Source organism: Nerophis lumbriciformis, linkage group LG08 (assembly GCF_033978685.3).
Source record: "Nerophis lumbriciformis linkage group LG08, RoL_Nlum_v2.1, whole genome shotgun sequence".
In the NCBI taxonomy this organism is placed as follows: domain Eukaryota; kingdom Metazoa; phylum Chordata; class Actinopteri; order Syngnathiformes; family Syngnathidae; genus Nerophis; species Nerophis lumbriciformis.
The window spans coordinates 35,115,872-35,137,619 of record NC_084555.2 but is presented as its reverse complement, the minus strand read 5'-3'; the positions used below and the strand labels follow the sequence as shown (position 1 = coordinate 35,137,619).

The window sequence follows — 21,748 nt, the reverse complement described above, 5'->3', positions numbered from 1 at the left end:
AAAAGTGTAGTATTATTTCACTTTTTATTGTACACAACATGTAAACATTGATAGTGCAGGTATAGAAAAAAGTATGTGAACCCCTAAGCTAATGACTTCTCTTAGAGTCAATTGGAGCCAGGAGTCAGTTAACCTGGAATCTGACCAGTGTGATGAGATTGCAGATGTTGGTTAGAGCTGCCCTGCCAAATAAAAACAAACCAGTTTTGAGTTTGTTGTTCTAAAGAAGTATTGCCTTATGTTAACAGTTGCGTCGCTCAAAAGCGCTTTCTGAAAACCTACGATCAAGAATTGTTGACTTACATGAAGATAGAAAGGGTTATAAAAGTATCTCTTAAAGCTTTGATGTTCATGTGTCTATGGTAAGACAGATTGTCGACAAATAGAGAAAGTTCCGAACTGTTGCGACTCTCCCTAGGCGTGCTCATCCTGTAAAGATGGCCGCAAGAGCACAGCACAGAATGCCCAATGAAATGAAAAATAATCGTAGAGTGCTAAAGACTTCTGGCACATGCTAACATTTTTGTTGACCAGTCAACAACAAAGCAAACATGAAACAAGAATGGAGTTCATGGAGGGATACTACAGAGGAAGCCCTTGCTGTCAAAGAAAAAATTGCAGCACGTTGGGAGTTTGCAAAAGAGCACCTAGATGCTCCACAACACTACTGGTAAAATATTCTGTGGACAAATGAAACCAAAATTGAGTAGTTCGGAAGAAACACACAACACGATGCATGGAGGGAAAAAAGGCACAGCACACAAACATCAAAACCTCCTCCTAACGGTGAAATATGGTGGAAGGGGCATCATGGTTTGGGTGGGCGTTGCTGTCTTAGGGCCTGAATGGATTTCTGTCATCGACAGAAATATTAATTCCTGAATGTATCAAGACATTTTGCAGGAAAACTTAAGACCATCTCTGTCTGCCAACTGAAGCCCAAGAGAGGATGGGTGATGCAACAGGACCACTACCCAAAGCGTAAAAGTAAATCGACAATCAAATGGCTTAAACAGAAGAAAATACACCTTCTGGAGTGTAGTCAGAGTCCTGACCTCAACCCAATTGAGATGCTGTAGCATTACCTCAAGAGAGCAATTCACACCAGACATCCCTACCATATTGCTAAACTTTTGAAAATAGCAATTGTCCAAAATACCTCCAGACCATTGTGCAGGTCTGATCTGCAACTACAGGAAACGTTTGGTTGAGGTTATTGTTGCCAAGCTTGGGTCAACCAGTTAATAAATTCAAAGGTTTACATACTTTTTCCACCCTGCACGGTGAATGTTTATATGTTGTGTTCAATAAAAAATTAGAACATCATATTTTTTGTGCAGTAATAGTTTAAGCAGACTGTGTTTGTATATTGTTGTGACTTTGATGAAGATCAGAACGCATTTTATGCCCGATTTATGCAAAAACCCATGTAATCCCAGAGGGTTGTCATACTTTTTCTTGCAACTGTATATCTTGCAGCCTTCCGCAATAACGATATATGTCACTAATTCAAAACGTGTTATAAAGGCTCCTAATTTAGCTCCTGGTGTATGCGGTAACATATTGCGTAATTTACGGTTATATTGCTTGGATTTACATGACGTCACATCTGGCTAATTTAAATGTGTGGTGGTCAAACCAGCATCTGTTCTCAATGGGTACTAGTCGCCATTTAGCCTTTCTCAAAGAAAAATGCCCTATGCTTGTATTGTTTAAGGCTGTACAAACCATTCAAATCGCGAAAATGATAAATGTTTCTTCAGAGTTCCTCAAGAGGAAATTAAGAATAAGAACGGTAATAGTAATATGTATGTATAAAACATTACTTTGCTGAGTTGGATCTCCATCAGGACATCAGGGTTCCTTCCTTTTCCACCTCCTGTGCGTCCTGAAACTCTAGACTGTCGGACCGGAGTTTGAGAGGGGGAGCTGTGGGGAGTAACACTGCATTGCAAAGATAGAAGGAAATACTCAACATTTTATTTGAGTTCTACATTATTATTTAACAGTAATGTGCAGTCAAAAAAGTTTATGGCTCACCCTCGGCTCCTTGCGGGAGAAGCTGTGAATGTCAGACTGCCAAAATCTTTGCCGCCATAAAGGTGCCACACAACAGAAATCTCCTTAATTAGGTAGCGCACCTCAGGGACGGGGAAATTGAAGGCGCCGCGACTGGAGTCAATCCTGTCCAGAGGCTGACTGAAGTGATTGTATCTGATTTGCACTGGCTCAGTGGTGAGCTGCTTTACTATTGGTTCTTGATCGAGGTCCTTAAACACAATACATAAGTTTTCCCATGTTGAGATGTCAGGTTAAATGTGAAAATGTTCCAAATAAAACCGTGACCAATGTTCTGCACACAAAAAAATCATGTGCCGGACACGTTGATAAAGTATAAAACCAGTGTTTGTTAAGGCTGCTGACCTCTGTCCTCAAGCCGGGCGTCTCCAAAATGCAGAAGTCGTCGGTCTCCTGTGCCAGGGTTGGGACAGGAGTGATGAGAGGAGAGTGGAGCATGGGATAAGTGGGGCTTGAATCCTGGTTTGAATTTCCACTCTCATCTGGGAACAGGAACAAGTCGGAGCGAGGGGGGTCGTGATCATGGTTCCTCTCCTCATGCGCTCCTAAACATGCAAGAGTGAAAATTTGATATTTATGAAGCTTAAATAGGAACTGCACCTTTTTTTGGAATTTTGCTTATTGTTCACAATCATTATGGAAAAACGGCGGATGTATTTTTTTTAAATGCATTCTAAATGTTAAATACATTCAATCAAAAGTCCGCTTACAATGGAGCCTATGAGATCTACTCTATTCTGCCTGTAAAGCCTATTAAAAAACAACCAAACACCTCCATTAAAGTTTTATTTACAAAACCCAAAACCAGTGAAGTTGGCACCTTGTCTAAATTACAGATAAAAACATAACACAATGATTTGCAAATCATTTTCAACCTATTGTCAATTGATTAAACTGCAAAGACAAGATACTTAACGTTCGAACTGAGAAACGTTATTTTTTTCAAATATTAGCTCATTTGGAATTTGATACCTGCAACATGTTTAAAAAAAGCTGGCAAAAGGACTGAGAAAGTTGAGGAAGGCTTATCAAACACTTATTTGGAACATCCCACAGGTGAACAGGCTAAATGGGAACAGGCAGGTGCCATGATTGGGTATAAAAGCAGCTCCCATTAAATGCTTAGTCATTCACAAACAAGGATGGAGCGAGAGTCACCACTTTGTGAACAAATGCGTGAGCAAATTGTCGAACAGTTTAAGAACAACATTTCTCAACGAGCTATTGCAAGGAATTTAGAGATTTCACCATCTACGGTCCGTAATATCATGAAAAGGTTCAGAGAATCTGAAGAAATCACTGCACATAAGCAGCAAGGACGAAAGTCAACGAGACCTTCGATCCCTCAGGCGGTACTGCATCAAAAACCGACATCAGTGTGTAAAGGACATCACCACATGGGCTCAGGAACACTTCAGAAAACCACTGTCAGTAACTACAGTGAGTCGCTAAATCTGTAAGTGCAAATTAAAACTCTACTATGCAAACGAAAGCCATTTATCAACAACACCCAGACACTCCGACGGCTTCGCTGGGCCTGAACTCATCTAAGATGGACTGATGCAAAGTGGAATAGTGTTCTGTAGTATGAGAAGTCCACATTTCAAATTGTTTTTGGAAACTGTGGACGTTGTGTCCTCCGGACCAAAGAGGAAAAGAACCATCCAGACTGTTATAGGCGCAAAGTTCAAAAGCCAGCATCTGTGATGGTATTGGGGTGTATTAGTGCCCAAGACATGTGTAACTTACACATATGTCAAGGCACGATTAATACTGAAAGGTACATACAGGTTTTGGAGCAACATATGTTTTTCATGGACGCCTCTGCTTATTTCAGCAAGACAATGCCAAGCCACATTCTGCACGTGTTACAACAGCGTGGCTTCGTAGTAAAAGAGTGCGGGTACGAGACTGGCCTGCCTGTAGTCCAGACTTGTCTCCCATTGAAAATGTGTGGCGCATTATAAAGCGTAATATACGACAACGAAGACCCCGGACTGATAAACAACTTAAGCTGTACATCAAGAAAGAATGGGAAATAATTCCACCTGAAAAGCTTCAAAAATTGGTCTCCTCAGTTCCCAAACGTTTACTGAGTGTTGTTAAAAGGAAAAGCCATGTAACACAGTGGTAAAAATGTCCCTGTGCCAACTTTTTTGCAACGTGTTGCTGCCATTAAATTCTAAGTTAATGATTATTTGCAAAAAAAATTAAGTTTCTCATTTCGAACATTAAGTATCTTGTCTTTGCGGTTTATTAAATCAAATATAAGGTTAATAGGATTTTCAAATCATTGTATTCTGTTTTTATTTACGATTTACACAACGTGCCAACTTCACTGGTCTTGGGTTTTGTACTTGCTGTAAGTATATATATAATGTAGCAACGGGCTTATTTGTTATAGCATTTAATATTTACGCATTTTGATCATTTTAAGCATACGCGACACATTAATTTAAAAAAAACATCACAATGTTCACTTTTTTTTTTTTTTTACAACATCCCTGATTAGGACTCACTACAGAATTCATGAGAGCCAACCAACATAATAAAACATCACTTACTGAATAAGGTCTACTGTCATTAGGATGCCGACTGCTAGATTGTTGATATAGTCCCATTTTGATGAAGAATGACTCATAATCCTCGCGAAGAAAAGGGGGTTGGGACAAAGCGTCTTTTCATGTCGTTCTCGCCATTTCCGGGTGTAATTTGGCTGTCAGAGTGTACCAGCATGTCGGAGTACGTCCTCAGCCCTCTTCTATCCAGGTGAGAGGAGGATGTATGATCTACAATAAACTTGTATATCATACAAGTATTGAGTTGTGTGCAGTGATCACAGCGCCACTATAAATAGATTGTCTGCGTGAGCACTTATAATAACAATATCCCTAATACCTGGTTAACATTTAAGTCACAAAATTTTAATGGAGTATTGTTGTCACTTTTTGGATGGTTATTTGCTGGAATTGGAATAAGGACCTCCCATTAGCTCCGCTGTAAGTGGACTTTTGTTTACAAGTTAGAATGCATTAAAAAAAAATCCATCCGTCGTCATGTCTCTAATAATGATTGTGAACGATATGCAAATTTTTTTTTTAAAAGTGCAGTTCCACTTTAAAATAAATGAAATGACCCTAAATCAAATGCAGACCATTCTGTTGAATCCCTGATGTGTGCTGGCCATCTGTCTCCTCCATCGCTTCGCTCATCAGATCCTGCAACATCTGTTGCTCTGTCTCGGCCAGCAACGGGGTTTGAGCAACAGGTCCGCTAGGAATCTCTGCCTGTACAAAAATATGATCCAACTAAGTACACTATCAAAGCAAAAGGATTTGGCCACATATATGATCACTGCACTTACATGTAGTGAATTAATGTAGTGATCAACCCTTGCAATGATAACAGCTTGAACGCTTCTGTTAAGGCTCATGTTTGTAATGAGAGGGCCTAGGTTGAGAACAAATTTTCTTTGCGATATATTTTCCCACAAATGATTGCCAATTAACAGTATAATTATCAGCATTATTTTGAGACCAATTTAAGCACTTAAGTAATGATATTGTATAATAATAATTAAAAGTGGTGTCTGAACACCTTTATCTATGCAGTGTATGTATTAAAAGGGAATCCTTGCCGTTGTAGAGTAACTTGGTTATGAATGTTGCCACTGCTCACCTTGGTTCTTTGTGTGGAGCCGCTTGGCTTGGCCTCTAGTTCTGCAGGAGGAAGCAAATCACCATAGCTGGCTATGTACTGGATGAGGTTCATGAGAGCAGCACAGGAGTCAGCACATGTTCTGATGTGAATGACATCACTGGAACATCGAAGCTCAAATCTGGGTTCAGACTACCACCAAAAATACAGTGAGAAAGTATGAGAAATATTCAATCCTAATTTACTGGATTAAAAAAAAAAATCATACTCTTACCAATTTCCCATCCACGCCAGGTTTCACGGCTATGATCCTGAGTTCCAGAGTTCCCATGTCTACCACTTGGACATAGTCTGTGGGGAAAAAACATACCGGTAAGTACAAAAATAGATTAAAAAGCTCATTGAACATTTCAAACAGTCATGGAGAGTTGATTTACCACGTGCTAAATTGACAGAGACAGCGTTACACTTGTCTGAGAGGAACAGGGCCGCTTCATCCAAAATGATCCTGGAACAAAGTCAGTAACGGAAATCCTCAGTGGAAACACAACCTCCAAAGTTCCTCTAAAAGTCAAGTCATACCTGAGAGTTGAGGAGGAGTGGTCTAAAGACACGCTGCTGGAGATGCTAAATGTTTCCACAACAAGCAGCGATCTGAGAGGTAAGTAAAGAGGTCTTTCCAAAAATAAATAGATGCAGCATTAGAATACATACACAAACACTTAGCAATCTGTGGTGTACTTCACCTGTAGTCTAGCGAGCAGCTCCATAAATGTAGATGTAAGGTGCTGACAGATGTGGGGGGAGCATAACCCAACACAGGCTCATCGGAAACATTCAAAAAGTCAACCATCTGTTTTAAATAGATTGCTGATTGTTTTTTATGTGTACATTGAGTGAGCTATAAATAATTTAAATGTGAGAGTAGTGTTGCTACCTGATCATACCAGCCCAGGTTCTGAGGGACAACTCTGTGCTGAACTGTTGCTCCTCTCACTCCGACAGCAACCAAGAATTCCTCCATACATAAATACACAGTAACAAAACACTCACACTATAATTTGTGTACTTGAAATATCATGCCACTGATGACTAGAGCCCTTTGACTTGTCAGCGATGTAAATGGCCTACCTTAACACTGCGATCGGCATTCTGTGAGGAGATCTTGACAGCGACAGAGATCATACTGCGGGCCTCCAAACTAATACCTTCTGAGGGATTGGAGGATCTCTCAGGAGCCGATTCTGATTGATAGATGGTTGGTTCCAGCCAATGTGGATGTGACCTGCATGGCAGCTTTATGTCTGATATGGAAGGGCTTCCATCTACAAGACCTATGTATGTTGAAAGAGTAACAGGTCATATGTCACATCAACAACTTACAAGCACCATGACAGTGCAGGTGGTTACCTTGGTGATACATGGAGCTATTAGTAGTGTGGAAGCAGACATAGTGCTGGTCTTTATAGCCCTCATGCTGTGTAACACTGAACAGCACTGCGTTTTTCACCTCGAGCCAGAATTCTCCGTGTTTGTTTTTCAGTAGTGTTTTATCCTCCTTCTACAAAAAAAAAGATGCAAAGTGGTAAGAATTAATATGCAAGGATAGTGAGGTATAATGCAAAAGGCCTTCAGTGTACCTTGACGTTCGTTTGAAGAGCTACCAGACCATGATTGACACTGACGATGACCGAGAAGAGGCTCTGGGAGCTTTTGCTTTGAGCTTTGGGCCTTTTCTTTTTGCGAGACCTGAAGCCCCGGTCAGAAGAAGGAGAGTAGTAGTGCATGTTTTCTTCCTCTGAACCACTGGTATCATCTGAAAGCACAAACACAGTGCTTAAGAACACGCCACTTTTGAGTAGCATCATGCGTTTCCGCCACCTCACCCTCAGGTCCTGTAGAGCGGAACTGGCTAAAGCTGTCTTTAGTGTAAGTATTAATCAACTGACTGGCCACAGACAGTCCAACACCATATGGCATACTTTCCACAGTCTCCACAGGGGAAGGAGCAGTAGGCTCCCACAATAGAAGATCATTGTTTATTCTGCAATACAGATAATATACCAAAGCATATCAAGTCAATCAATGTGTGAATGCATAATGGGTTCTCAGTTGTAAATGTAACTATAAAATCTAAGTCATTATTATTATTATGTGCATTAGCGAGTACTACACAAGGGGAAAAAAGGTCATTTCATCCTGGATAGAGACAACCATTATTGTGGGATACATTATTGTGCAACAAAAACGTTATTATAATTTTATTTTTCAACCGTGTCTAACAGCAGTACTATCACTTGGTAGAATTGTGCAGCTTGTCTGGGGCATTTACAGCACTCATTGTGATGTATTAATTAGCATTACACTCCTCAATTGTATTGGAAATTAATAAAAAAAATACCTGTTGTGTAGTTTTTCATAAAATGTTTTGCTGGGTAGAGCCAATTGCACATTGGGAAAACATAGTTCAAGAACAAAACGTGAATTGTTTGTGGTTTTCTCTTGGAATTCTGTCATCTCAGCAACATCACCGGGTATGACCATCTGAAATTAAAAATAGAAATTTCAAAATATGGCTCGATGTCATCTTCTGCTTCCTGAACAGCAATAGTGGTACTCCTGTTGCACTTCTATTAACAATACATAAACTTAAAAATACACGACAATGCCCTACCTCTTCATTCTCATACATAACCCGTCGGGAAGAAAAAGGCGATGGTTTTGGTTTTCCAAAGTCACACACATCCTTTAGTGAGTGAGCAGCCCCATCCTCCTCTTCCTCCTCAAGTGAGTGGTCCTCAGCCCCTTCGTCATCCTCGGCTGTCACACGCTCAAGGATTGAGTGGACCGCAGTGGGGTTCATTTGTAAAACAACACTGCCCAGAGAATTATGCAGTCAGTGGGAGACGACCACAAACAAACAAGCAAAAGTCTGACTTAGGTATGATTAGGGATGGGAATCGAAAACCAATTCTTCTTCAGAACTGGTTCCCAGTGTATCAATTCCTTGGAATCGCTTGGCATTTTATCTAGCGGTTCCCTTAAGGGTTCTTCCGGGTGGAAATGACATCTTTTCGCAACGTGCGTAGTGACGTCAGATCGCAAAAAGGGTGTCTGGGTGGAAAAAGCGCACTGAAATTTGAGGAAAAGTTTGAAACAGCACTACTTTTAATAATTCCAAGGTTGCTATTCCATCAAGAGGAGGACATACGAGCAACATACTGAAACATTTGAATATAAAGCATGCAATCACTATAAATTAATCGCCCCGAAGTCATCCCAGGCAGCAGCAGTCATCTGACGTAAATACATCCATCCATCCATCCATTTTCTACCGCTTATTCCCTTCGGGGTTGCGGGGGGCGCTGGAGCCTATCTCAGCTACAATTGGGCGGAAGGCGGGGTACACCCTGGACAAGTCGCCACCTCATCGCAGGGCCAACACAGATACAACAGGTACTAAATAATACCGCCTATCATGTTGGCGCTATTACTTGTAAGAATTGAAATTAATGCCTTCTCATTCAGATGAGCACGAGGAAACATATTCTGACTGGCGAGGAGGTGGGCAGTAATAGCTCCAGTTCACGTCTGTCGCTAGCTTTCACCTAGGCAGGGAAGAGTACCACTCGGCCAGGAAAGACAATGCAGTGACTAAATTTGCCACATAGATGCTCCTTTGGTAGGTGAATGTTCAATTGGAGTCAGAGAAAAGTTGCATGTTTTCCTCCAACCACATTTTGACTCAGTGATTATATTATATTATACAGGTGAAATTCATACATTTTGAATATTGTGTAAAAGTTTTTTCATGTTACAACTTCAAATGTGAAACTAATATGTGATAAAAAGTCATTACATGCAAAGTGAGATATGTCAAGCCTTCATCTAATATTATTTTAATGATCATGGTTTACAGTTTTTAAAACCCCCACATTTTCTGAGATTTTCAATTCAAGGTTTTCATAAGATGTAAGCCATAATAATCAACATTATATCAAAAGAAGTCTTAAAATATCTTGTGTTGCGTTTTATGAGCCTATGTTATTGTTTCACCTTGTAAAGCTAAACAAACCATTGCACAGTATATTTTCTAGGCAAATGACAAATATTGCCAAAAGTTTAAAAATGTTTACAAAATGTTACATTCCTGTGTATTTTCCACAGGTTTTATTTTGTTAAATTCTACAGAAATGTTTTATTTATTTTCAAGAGTTTTTCTATGCTATGTGTTTAAGACTTACTGTTAGCTTTGTAAAGTCATGTCAACTCAAAACTTAACAAAATCCACCTATTCCACCTTTTTGCTATCTTTTTTCCAAATAAGAATCAATAAGAGAACCGATAACGAACCAAATCGTTAAGCAGAATCAAAAGTGGAATCGGAACCGGCGAAATCTAATCAATTCCCATTCCTAGGTATGATGGTAAAAACGTACCGCGGCCAATCAAATTTCACACTTTCGGATGTTGTAATGTCTCCGTCCATGGTGTGGGACACCCTGAGGAAACGGGTAAGCGCTTGATCTGGCTCCTCTTGAAACCTGCCTGTAGAATGACAATGAGGAAAACATGTGATTAGAGAACATTCAGAGGACAATGGGGAACATGTATTTACCTCTGACCACTTACCAATAAGCTCCCTAAAGGTGAGCTCCATCTTAGTTTGATCTGGAGTGGTGCCACCTCTGAATTCTGTTTTAACTTCCAGGTCTGCCAGCTCCAGGTACATTACTTCTTTCTGCAAAGACTTTTTGAACCAAGGACCCCTTTCCTGATCTGAGCGCAGATCGGGAATGGGAAAGCGGACTGCCAGTCCTAATACCGGAGTATTAACGGTCAGTGACACGTGGCAGTTAGACGGGGTGTGGCTGTCATCTAGAAAAACCTCTGCAAAGGCCTTATGCTGCAAAAAATACATGACAACAATCATGAAAGTTAGTCATTAATCATTTATTCACCAACATGTGGTGATTAGTTTTTATAAGCAGAAATACAACTACTGCATGACATCCAGTGATGGTCATCATACATTTAAAAAAATTATTAATTATAGTTACAAATTACTTCTCACAAAAAGTAATTGAGTTAATACCTCTGTTTCCTCATTGTAAGAGTAACTAGTTACTCAGTAAAATAAGAGACATTATTTTTCATTCCTTTATTTTATACGCTATTACATTCGATAACATCTTTAATGTCAAATATATTTATATTAAATGATTGAAGAATAAAAACACTGTATACAGTATTTTAGAAAATGTGGTATTTATCTAAACTCAATAGATTGCGGTGTGCAATATGATATGAATTTAAATAAAAATGTATAAAAAAATAAATATTCAGTAAAGTAACAATATTAAACATTGAAAGTTCAAAACCCAATACGGTATCAAAAATGTAAACTTAGGTAAAAAGAGCATTTGGCATTTGTAAGTAGTGCAATTATCTGCACCTGTATACCAATATACAGCCTGAAAGAGCTTTAACCAAGTTATGGGCAAATTAATGACATCCATTCAAGTAAAATGTTTAAAAACGTTTCTGAATTACATTTTGACGATTAATTGCATTTGAGAACAAATATTGGGGTCCTTTGCTCTGATTACTGCTTTGCACAGTCTTGGCATTCTCCTGATGAGCTTCAAGAGGTAGTCATCTGAAATGGTTTTCACTTCACAGGTGTCATAGTTTTGATGCCTTCAGTGACAATCTACAATGTAAATAGTCATGAAAATAAAGAAAACGCATTGAAATGAGAAGGTTTGTCCAAACCTTTGGCCTTACTATATATATATATATATATATATATATATATATATATATATATATATATATATATATATAAATATATATATATATATACATACACACACACACATATATATATGATGGATAGATAGATAGATATATACATACATACATACATACACACACATACAGTCGTGGGCAAAAGTTTACATACACTTGTGAAGGACATAATTTCATGGCTGTCTTGAGTTTCCAATAATTTCTACAACTCTTATTTTTTTGTGATAGCGTGATTGGAGCACATACTTGTTTGTCACAAAAACATTCATGAAGTTTGGTTCTTTTATGAATTTATTATGGATCTACTGAAAATGTGACCAAATCTGCTGGGTCAAACATACATTATCAATTTTGGTGATGTAGAAAAGTTATAATCAAATCAAATTAGCTCCATGGCCTTTTAACTTCATGTGAGTGATTACGATTGACGACACCTGTTGACTTCTCTGAGCCCATTTAAATAGGACTCATGTGATGCAGTTAATAGACTCGGTTACAAACGTGACAATGGGAAAGTCAAAGGAACTCAGCACAGATCTGAAAAAATGAATCATTGACTAGAACAAGTCAGGAAAGTCACTTGGAGCCATTTCAAAGCAGCTTAAGATCCCAAGAGCAACTTCGTAGACAATTGTTCGTAAGTATTAAGTGCATGGCACAGTTTTGTCACGGCCATGATCAGGAAGAAAATGCAAGCTATCACCCGCTGCTGAGAGAAAATTGGTCAGGATGATCAAGAGTCAACCGAGAACCACCAAAAAGCAGGTCTACAATGAATTGGAAGCTGCTGGAACACAGGTGTCAGTGTCCACAGTCAAGCGTGTTTTGCATTGCCATGGACTGAGAGGCTACCATGCAAGAAGGAAGCCCTTGATCCAGAAACAATACCTTAAGGCTCGTCTAAAGTTTGCTGCAGATCACATGAACAAAGATAAGACCTTCTGGAGGAAAGTTCTGTGGTCAGATGAAACAAAAATGTAGCTGTGTGGCCACAATACCCAGAAGTATGTTTGGAGGAGAAAAGGCGAGGCCTTAATCCCAGGAACACCACCCCTACCGTCAAGCATGGTGGTGGTAGTATTATGCTCTGGGCCTGTTTTGCTGCCAATGGAACTGGTGCTTTACAGAGAGTTAATGGGACAATGAAAAAGAAGGATTACATCCAAATTCTTCAGGACAACTTAAAATCATCAGCCCGGAGGTTGGGTCTTGGGCGCAGTTGGGTGTTCCAACAGGACAATGACCCCAAACAAACGTCAAAAGTGATAAAGGAATGGCTAAATCAGGCTAAAATTATGGTTTTAGAATGGCTTTCACAAAGTCCTGACTTAAATCTCATTGAGAACATGTGGACAATGCTGAAGAAACAAGTCCATGTCAAAAAACCAACACATTTAGCTGAACTGCACCAATTTTGTCAAGAGGAGTGGTCAAAAATTCAACCAGAAGCTTGCTAGAAGCTTGTGGATGGCTACCAAAAGCGCCTTATTGCAGTGAAACTTGCCAAGGGACATGTAACCAAATATTAACATTGCTGTATGTATACTTTTAACCCAGCAGATTTGGTCACATTTTCAGTAGATCCATAATAAATTCATAAAAGGACCAAACTTCATGAATGTTTTTGTGACAAACAAGTATATGCTCCAATCACTTTATCACAAAAAATAAGAGTTGTAGAAATGATTGGAAACTCAAGACAGCTATGACATTATGTTCTTTATGTTCCGGATTGATAAACTGATCCGGAAAGCTGGCCAAAACTATTGGCACGCAGTTGGAGGCGTTTGTGTCAGTGAGGGATAGAAACTGCTGGCCATCATGGACAATCCTGCCCACCCACTCCACCTGACAATTAAGGGACAGCAGAGCTCATACTCCAACAGGCACCTTCAACTACCTTCCCGCACTGTGCGATTCAAGAACTCCTTCATTCCACACTCCATCCAACTGTATAATCACTCGCCATACAGCAATAGATGACATCTGCCTATTACCTGACACGTTAGCTACTTCTCTTTGTTTATAATGTTTATAATGTCTATTTTCTATTTCCTGCTGGATCTACTCTCTATTTTATGCTGCTGCTGTCACATATACTGTATATACTGTAATATTGTACATGGTCATTGGTATATATTGTATATATGTTATAGACATAATATAATATATCTGTATATATATTATTCTGTACACATATTATGTATATATTCGTATATATGTTAGATTTTTTTATCGCTGTATTAGTCTATTTATACCTGCATTGTCCTTTCCATCCTTACACTTTCCATCATTGTAACTGAGCAACTGTGTTGAACAATTTCCCTTGTGGATCATTAAAGTTTGTCTAAGTCTAAGTTTACAAGTGTATGTAAACTTTTGACCACAACTGTACATATTAGATGTTATTGTAAATGTGCCTGTTACTACATTACATACAGTATATACTCACATCATGAATATAAAACCTTAATAGAGGTGTTTGGATGTTTTTAAGGGCTTTATAGGCAGAATAAAGCGGCTCCCATGGGCTCCATTGTAAGCGCCTACCAGACTTTTGATCACATTTATTTACAATTTACAATGCATTAAAAAAAAAAAAACATCCGTCGTCATGTATTTTATAATTGTGAATAGGCAAAATTCCTAAAAAGAGTGCAGTTCCCCTTTGATACTGCGATAATTGCGTACTGTGAGATTTTGATACCATTACATCCCTATTTAGCACTGTAGACATATGTTCGCTTCACAATTGCTCCCAGTTGGTTAAGTAGTTTCTTATCCAGTTCAAGACCAACCCTCTGATGGCAAACTGTTCTAATTTGTTAAGATATTATGCTTAATTGTGTAAAATGTTCTTGTAAGATCGATAAAATAATGCAGCTGCACACATATCATGATCTATTGCATAGGTAAGCTCTTCAGTTATTTCGAATAATGTCATCGATGTTGAAATGTTGGCTCTGTATCCGTACTGAATTGAGTGGATCACTTTTACATACAAATTTCTTCAATCTGTTGTTGAATATTTTTCTATTACCGTTGCAAACAGTTGAGGTCTTGGATTTACATTTATACAGTTTTGATTATTAACTCATCTGTCACGTACGTGAGGATCTTCGAGTTGGGATTTCTGTCTATGGTATCGTTCAAGTCCTTAACTGCCAAGGGATCTGGAATTCTTTCCTCCAGATTTGGGTCAATATTTTAATATTCAGCTACTTCATTCATTGTAATTTTTTACGTTTCCTTCTGAGAAGTAGTAAGGGTAATCCTTAGCACCATTTTTAATGATGCTATTTAGTATGACCCCCCATGTTGCTATTATGATGTTTTTGTCCCTGTCTAATTTGACTATTGCTTTTCCTACATACTCATAAGATACTGTTTTTTTTTTTTGTATGTTTTGAACTAGCTTTTCTGCCTGTACAGATTTTTGTGTTATAAATGTTCTATATAGTGTATGTTTATTGTAACAAGCTTTTTTAGTCTCTTTGTCATCCATAGTTGATTGTTCTTCTTTTACTTCTTACTAAGTTGTTTCCATGGACACTGTCATAAAGCATTATAAAAACATAAAAAAATGATGGCAAGAACACAAGCATTAGCATGATAAAATGTACTTAGGACTAAGTTTAGAAAGGCTTCTTACCAAGCTGACATGTTTACTGTAGGATGTGTACATATGTGAAGCCATCATCTCGGTGGTGGCCAGCTTCTGAGGTTGAAGTACAGAGTTAAGACGGTCCACAATGCTGATGTCGAGCTCGCAGCGCACGTGGCCAAGCTCCACCTGCATCTCAGCTTTTCTGGGGTTGGTGTTAAGGCGCACCTGGCCACCCTGCACAAATGCAAAGTATGAGTGACGACAGGAGACCAGTGTGTGTAGCAAATGCTTGTTGTGAATGTTGCCTTTTTTTATTTATTTGCATTTACCTGGTGGCCTTTGCGCTCGGCCTGTTTGTATAGCAGGTGAAAGCATGTGCTAAGCGATGTGTCGGCCCTGACTGCAGTGGTAAACGTCAGAAGCTGTGTTGTGACAGAGAAATGTGTGATGACCATGAGAGTCTACCAAAGACTGCATGCAGAGCTGCAAAATGTGCTGAGCTCAGCATTGCATCGCTGACCTCAGTGTACTGAATGCCTTTCTGAGAGCCATTAATGACATTGTCTGACTGGAATAGACACTCCAGCAACTCCATTTGGTCAAGGGAGACATCAGTGCTGAAAGTCCGCAGGGTGGATCCCTGACAGTGTTCGTAGATGATCTTCAGACCCTGGCCCACAAACCTGCAGATGTAACAACGTGTAGACATATTTTTAATGTTTCAATTAGGAACATGACCCAAAGTACACTAGAACAGAGCAAATTCAAGGGGCTCAAGAACGCTGGTCAACCTCCTATTTGTGTATATTTCAAAACATATTTTGGAAGAAAATGCAGAATTTAGCATTCTTGCCTCATACAAGTGTTAAAATAAGTTAACCAGTGTAAAATTGAACATTAAAGGCCTGATTTACTAAACGTTTGCGTGCACTAAGACACATGCAAACCTAATACCACACGGAAAGCTGATCTACTAAACGTGCGCAAAGTGGATTGTGTCTGTTAAAAAAGCAGGATAAGGCGTGCAATACATTTTGCGTCTGACTTTATTAATATGCTAAATTAATATTTATCATCAAAATGCCCACAATACGGGGAGGAAAAAATGCAAATATAAAATGTGATTAATCAACACTTATCACCGTTTTGCTAACACTATTTTGCGTTTTATTTAGCACATGTCAAAAGGACGTGCAAACTAACAGTTCCACGCACAGGTGCAGGATCAGTAATCGTGCTGCGCAGACAGACGACGGACAGACGGGAATCTTCTGTCCTATGTGCGTGTCAACATTTTGGTGGACGGTCAGAAATAAAACTATTAAACATATCGTCTATTCAGCAATTTCATTTTATTGTTTTATTGCTGCTGGATTACTTATAGGGCTGATAAAATGAATTCAATTGATGCGTTTTGGTGTCTGCTGGCATTTTTTTTTTTTTAAAGTAGTTGGTTTTTTAATTTATTTAGGATATACAGTATATAACTATATTATACCTCCTACATGAAAAGACGTCTTTCATTATGCATTTTCTTGTGTTTTAGTCAATCCAGGCGCACAAATGCGCTAGTGATGTGATCCACAGCCTCGTGCAATGAATGTAAAAGTGAAAGAAGAGTGTCAAAGTGTCATTGTGCATATGTTTCTGTTGTCCCAGATTACGAATCAGAAAAGGAGTTCCAGATTATAGATGCTACTGGTTTAACACATCGCACACAGGTAGGAGCATGGTAACATGAATGTGAAGAAAATTATCGTCTCTACGATAAAAGCCCTGTGTGCACGCAAAATCCTCATTTAAATAAGGCAGTCTGCACCACTTAGGATATCACACACAACATGCCCACTCATAGTACACACTATTTAATTTTTTACATACGCTGTCTAGCGTGTGGTATTTGATTCTTAGTAAATCAAACCCTAAGGGTGCAACAGTAACTTAAGTCTTATTTTTCGTTATGCAAGTTTTGGTTTGGTGCAGCTGCGCACAGATTTCCAACACAGTTAGACATTTCAGTTAGGGACACAAAGTGTACATTCCGCATTGCATGCACCTCCACAAGCTCTGGTAATACGCCTAAAAATGGACATAAAAGCGAAGCATTTGGACATACGCACATACATCTGGACCCCCCGGCCTTGAGTTTGACAACTGTGCAATACAGTATATAGATTTTTTTTTAGCCCCTGGGCCTTGAGTTTGACAACTGTGCAAGACAGTATATAGATTTTTTAACAGAAAAAAAACAGCCAGCATGTTAACTTTGTGTTATTAGCGTTAAAATATTAACTTTTCATCATTAAATTAGACCTATGATTTGCTCTTTTATTCCACTTTTTATGTTTTTATTGTAGTAGGATTTGTAAGATGTGCTGTGGGCTGTTAAAAAAATTAGCTGCGGGCCACAAATGGCCCTCTGGCTGCACTTTGGACACCCCTATGCATGGTAATAATAACTACTGGAATCTTACTGGTTTGAATGCTGTTTGCTTACTTCATTTAACTTTTCATGTGCATACCGGTATTATTTTTCTTGTAACACCCTGTGTTGAAGTCGGTCCTTTTTGTAACAGTAACAAAAAATGTGCGATCTTACTGGAAAATTTTGGCCAAATTTTGAATTGTAAGATTACACAACATAACGAAAAAACAAACAGTAAAAGAAAGTGCACCTGAGGTGGTCTTGAGGACAGGCCTGATTAAAGACTGGTCGAGACTGAAGGAAGGCGGTGGGAGCAAGCTGGCCAGGGCCCACCATGCTGAAGAAGTGTGCAGCCATAGGGCCCCGAGGACTGGGGGAACCATCTGGTGGAGGCAGAGGGTCTATGTGGAGGACTGAGACAGCCAGACTACCAAGTGTCAGGCTCAACACCAACTCTGGCCTGGACTCGTCCCCGTGGGTTTTGGATGAATGTGCTAAACTCAAAAACAAGATAAGCATGAAACTCAGATGAAACTCTGAGCAGCAAATGACTTAGGGCCTGATTTACTAAAAGTTTATGTGTACTAAAACACGTCCAAACTTGATAGCGAAGACGATGGACAGACGAGAATCCTCTGTACTACGTGTGTGTCAACATATTTGGACTGACATAAATAAAAACTATTAGACTATTTAAAAAACAAATTCAATTGATGCCTTTGAGTCCTTTGTTTTTTAATAGTGTTTGTTTTTAACATACAATATATATTGTCAACAAAGCTCCTATATGATAAACTCTTCTTAAAGTATGCATTTTTTGCGTTTTGAGCACACTTTACAGCGCTAAAAAGAAAATATATGGTTCCAATGTACATTGAATTGCAATGTGGATGCATGCATGCAAAGGACTTCTTCTAAACTGCCCATAAAAGTGGTACATGTCTCCTACATTTTTGAAAACATAACCAAGCACCACAGGTAGGTGCACGATAAAGGGAATGTGCAGTAAATGATCGAGAATCTCGTGGTGAAAGCTCTGTAAACACAAAATCCTCGATTAAATAAGGCAGTGTTAGTAGATCACACGTATCAAAGCCACAAATAGTGCACACTATATTATTGTTTGTGCACACTGTTTAGCGCAGTATTTGAATCTCAGTAAATCAGGCCCTTAGTGTTTTCACCGAATCAAATACAGATTCTCAGAGCAGACAAGAACTAGGAAAGATGACAACAATCTTTGGTTTGAATTAAAGATTGCTGTGACCACACAGGCACATACACACACTTACAAGTTTGTCGTAACAACGTTTGAGGGAGTTGGGACTCTCGTGACTGTCCAGGAGTCTGCTTTTCTCTCTGTCGTGGTACATCCATACAATCATCCCACAAAGCCTAGGGCCACAAGATGTACAGACCATAATTATAACGCATAAGTTCATTAGTCTAACAGCAACAACAAATTGTTTGTCCTAATTTTTGATTGAGCGACACATATGACCTACAGTTGCGTTTCTTAATGGGGATTCTCCTGGGGATGCAGAGTAGTTGCTATTGAGCGACAAGTCCAAATCCACAGTGGGAGGTTCTCCCAGTGGGGGGAGGGATGACAAACTGTGGGACATGTCCATGTCAGCAGCCATGGAGAAGAAGACATCATCTACTCCATCCAAAAAACAGAAAGATGAAAATGACACCTAATGTTATTCTTTTTAAACATATACAGTAGAAACGCTAAACTTTAAATACCCTAAAGTAACAGAGTAAATCTAAAATGTTTGGAGACAAAATCTGCTTTTGAAGTTGCACAAAAGCTCAGCAGGAATCAGATGATTGAATTTTAGGCCTGTGTTTTTGCATTCATCTCTGCCTTTCTCCTCAATTATTATATCTATAAGATGCTTGAAAAATAAAATAACTTTTTTTTCCATCAATAGGGATAGGAATTGGTGAGATTTTTCCAGTTCCGATTCCACTTTCGATTCTGCTTAATGATTCAGTTCTTTATCAGTTCTCTTATTGATTCTTAGTTGTGGAAAAAAAAATGTGGATTAGAATCACTTTTGTTTAGTTTATAGAGCTAACATGACCTTACAAAGCGAAATGATGTCCTAAGAAGTACATAGCATAGAAAAACTCTTGAAAATTAATAAAAAAAACATTTCTGTAGAATTTAACAAAATAAAACATATGTGGAAATTACAAAGGAATGTAACATTTTGTAACATTTAAAACATTTTTAGGAATATTTTTCATCTGCCTAGAAAATATACAATGCGAAGGTTTGTTTAGATTTACAAGGTGAAACAATAACATAGGCTCATAACATGCAACACAAGATATTTCAAGCCTTCTTTTGATATAATGTTGATGATTATGCCTTACCTTGAATTGAAAATCTCAGAAAAGGTGGGGTTTTAAAAACGGTAAATCATAATCATCACTATGAAAATAAAGGCTTGACATATCTTACTTTGCATGTAATGACGTTATATCACATATTAGTTTCACATTTGAAGTTTAATTGCCGACATCAATGGACTTTAACACGATATTATAATTTTAGGAGTTTCACCTGTATAATATAATCACTGAGTGAAAATGTGGTTAGAGGAAAACTTGTATTACTTTTCTCTGACTACAGTTGAACATTCACCTACCAAAGGAGCATCTATGTGGCAAATTGTTGCAAGCTTTTAACTATAAACTTAATTCACTGCATGGTGACATTCATTAATCCTAGCCAAGTGGTACTCTTCCTTGCCGAGGTGAAAGCTAGTGACAGACGTGAACTGAAGCCATTACTGTCAACTTATGCTCATCTGAATGAGAAGGCATTCATTTCACGTTAACAGGTAATAATAGCGCTTACATTATAGGCGGTATTATTTAGTACCTGTTGTATTTACGTCGGATGACTGTTGCTGCCAGGAAGAGTTTGGCGCGGTTCAAAAACGCGACATTCATTTATAGTGATTGCATGCTTTATGTTCAAATGTTTGCTCCTCTTGATGAAATAGCACCCTTGGAATTATTACAACTAGTAGTGCTGTTGCAAGCTTTTTTGTAAAATGTCTTCAGAGCGCCTTTTCCACCCTTTTTGCGATCTGAAGTCACTGCGCACGTTGCGTAATGACGTCATCCCCAACCGGAAGAACCGCTAAGAAAACCGCTAGACAAAATGACAAGTGATTCCAAGGAATTGATACACTGGGAACCAGTTCTGAACAAGAACCGGTTTTCGATTCCAATCCCTATCGATAGTTGTTTAATGACTATTTTAATGACTACTTAATCTTAAAAGGGCCCTAATATGCAAAAAAACCTTTTTTACCGATTGGTACCGGTTGTGTATTTTGAATCTGCAGTTACCGAAAATTCTAAATCAAACAAAGGCAGCATTACGGAGATATTTATAAAACAATCTTGCCTTCGTCTAAAAGAGCCGTTTGGAATTCGCTGTGTCCTGTGACGTCGGTAGATTATCTATATATTGTATAAATTTGCCCAAAGTGCTTTGCATGCGTCTTCCATTGTAGTTTGTGCTGTAGTCAATAAGCGCCTACCAAAGTACCACCATCACATGCTATGTAGACCGTAAAGAAAATAGTTCCTATGCATTAGCGCTTAATAGCAATGTTACTAATATTTTGTTAATATGCAGGTAAAGGCATGTAAAAGCAGTATTCTTGGCAGTTTTTGTATGTTTTAGAGGGCTGTAAGTGCGGAATAGATTAATCATTTTAGCTACAGTACATTGTTAGCCGTGTAATACGAGCCAAATAATACAAATTAAAATGCATTAAAAAAAGAGAAAGACAGCTCTTGTCTCAAATACGGATTGTAAATGATGGGCAAAATTACATAAAAAGTGAAGTTACACTTTAAGGTGAGTGGGAGATGTTGCTGCGCCAGAGTCTGTGCAACTGCGCAGCTTTTTTCACTCAAGCGCATGGGAATAGCGCCCCTTACGTGCTGCCATAGACGTTTCAGGTATTTTGAATAATTCTGCGCTTTTGTTAAAATTCTTAGGCAGATTAATAATGATGATAGATGAATCCACAATAATGCACTAATTTTGACAACCTTTGTTGAAATGGCACTTTGTACCAATAGTTTGATCACATAACAAACATTTTTCTATACATGTGTTTGTCTTTAGAGGTTGC

The 21,748-nt window shown here is 38.6% G+C and overlaps 1 protein-coding gene across 2 annotated transcripts in view; it reads right to left on the bottom strand.

The window, feature by feature from the left end:
* Positions 1 to 21,748, bottom strand: part of atg2b (autophagy related 2B) — a 31,306-nt gene that overhangs the window by 6,638 nt on the left and 2,920 nt on the right. The window contains exons 10-33 of one of the 2 annotated variants that reach the window (XM_061968768.2): positions 19,085 to 19,239; positions 18,872 to 18,974; positions 17,830 to 18,073; positions 15,675 to 15,837; positions 15,484 to 15,576; positions 15,200 to 15,388; positions 10,369 to 10,642; positions 10,176 to 10,284; positions 8,411 to 8,612; positions 8,138 to 8,280; positions 7,623 to 7,780; positions 7,377 to 7,552; positions 7,147 to 7,297; positions 6,868 to 7,070; positions 6,674 to 6,754; positions 6,483 to 6,589; positions 6,319 to 6,411; positions 6,174 to 6,244; positions 6,011 to 6,087; positions 5,758 to 5,928; positions 5,234 to 5,366; positions 2,425 to 2,624; positions 2,041 to 2,270; positions 1,827 to 1,944 (exon numbers count right to left, since the gene is read on the bottom strand). In XM_061968768.2, the coding sequence (XP_061824752.1) occupies positions 1,827 to 1,944; positions 2,041 to 2,270; positions 2,425 to 2,624; positions 5,234 to 5,366; positions 5,758 to 5,928; positions 6,011 to 6,087; positions 6,174 to 6,244; positions 6,319 to 6,411; positions 6,483 to 6,589; positions 6,674 to 6,754; positions 6,868 to 7,070; positions 7,147 to 7,297; positions 7,377 to 7,552; positions 7,623 to 7,780; positions 8,138 to 8,280; positions 8,411 to 8,612; positions 10,176 to 10,284; positions 10,369 to 10,642; positions 15,200 to 15,388; positions 15,484 to 15,576; positions 15,675 to 15,837; positions 17,830 to 18,073; positions 18,872 to 18,974; positions 19,085 to 19,239 (3,644 nt within the window). The remainder of the gene's footprint in view (positions 1 to 1,826; positions 1,945 to 2,040; positions 2,271 to 2,424; positions 2,625 to 5,233; positions 5,367 to 5,757; positions 5,929 to 6,010; positions 6,088 to 6,173; positions 6,245 to 6,318; positions 6,412 to 6,482; positions 6,590 to 6,673; positions 6,755 to 6,867; positions 7,071 to 7,146; positions 7,298 to 7,376; positions 7,553 to 7,622; positions 7,781 to 8,137; positions 8,281 to 8,410; positions 8,613 to 10,175; positions 10,285 to 10,368; positions 10,643 to 15,199; positions 15,389 to 15,483; positions 15,577 to 15,674; positions 15,838 to 17,829; positions 18,074 to 18,871; positions 18,975 to 19,084; positions 19,240 to 21,748) is intronic. The other variant, XM_061968769.2, reaches the window with a different exon arrangement.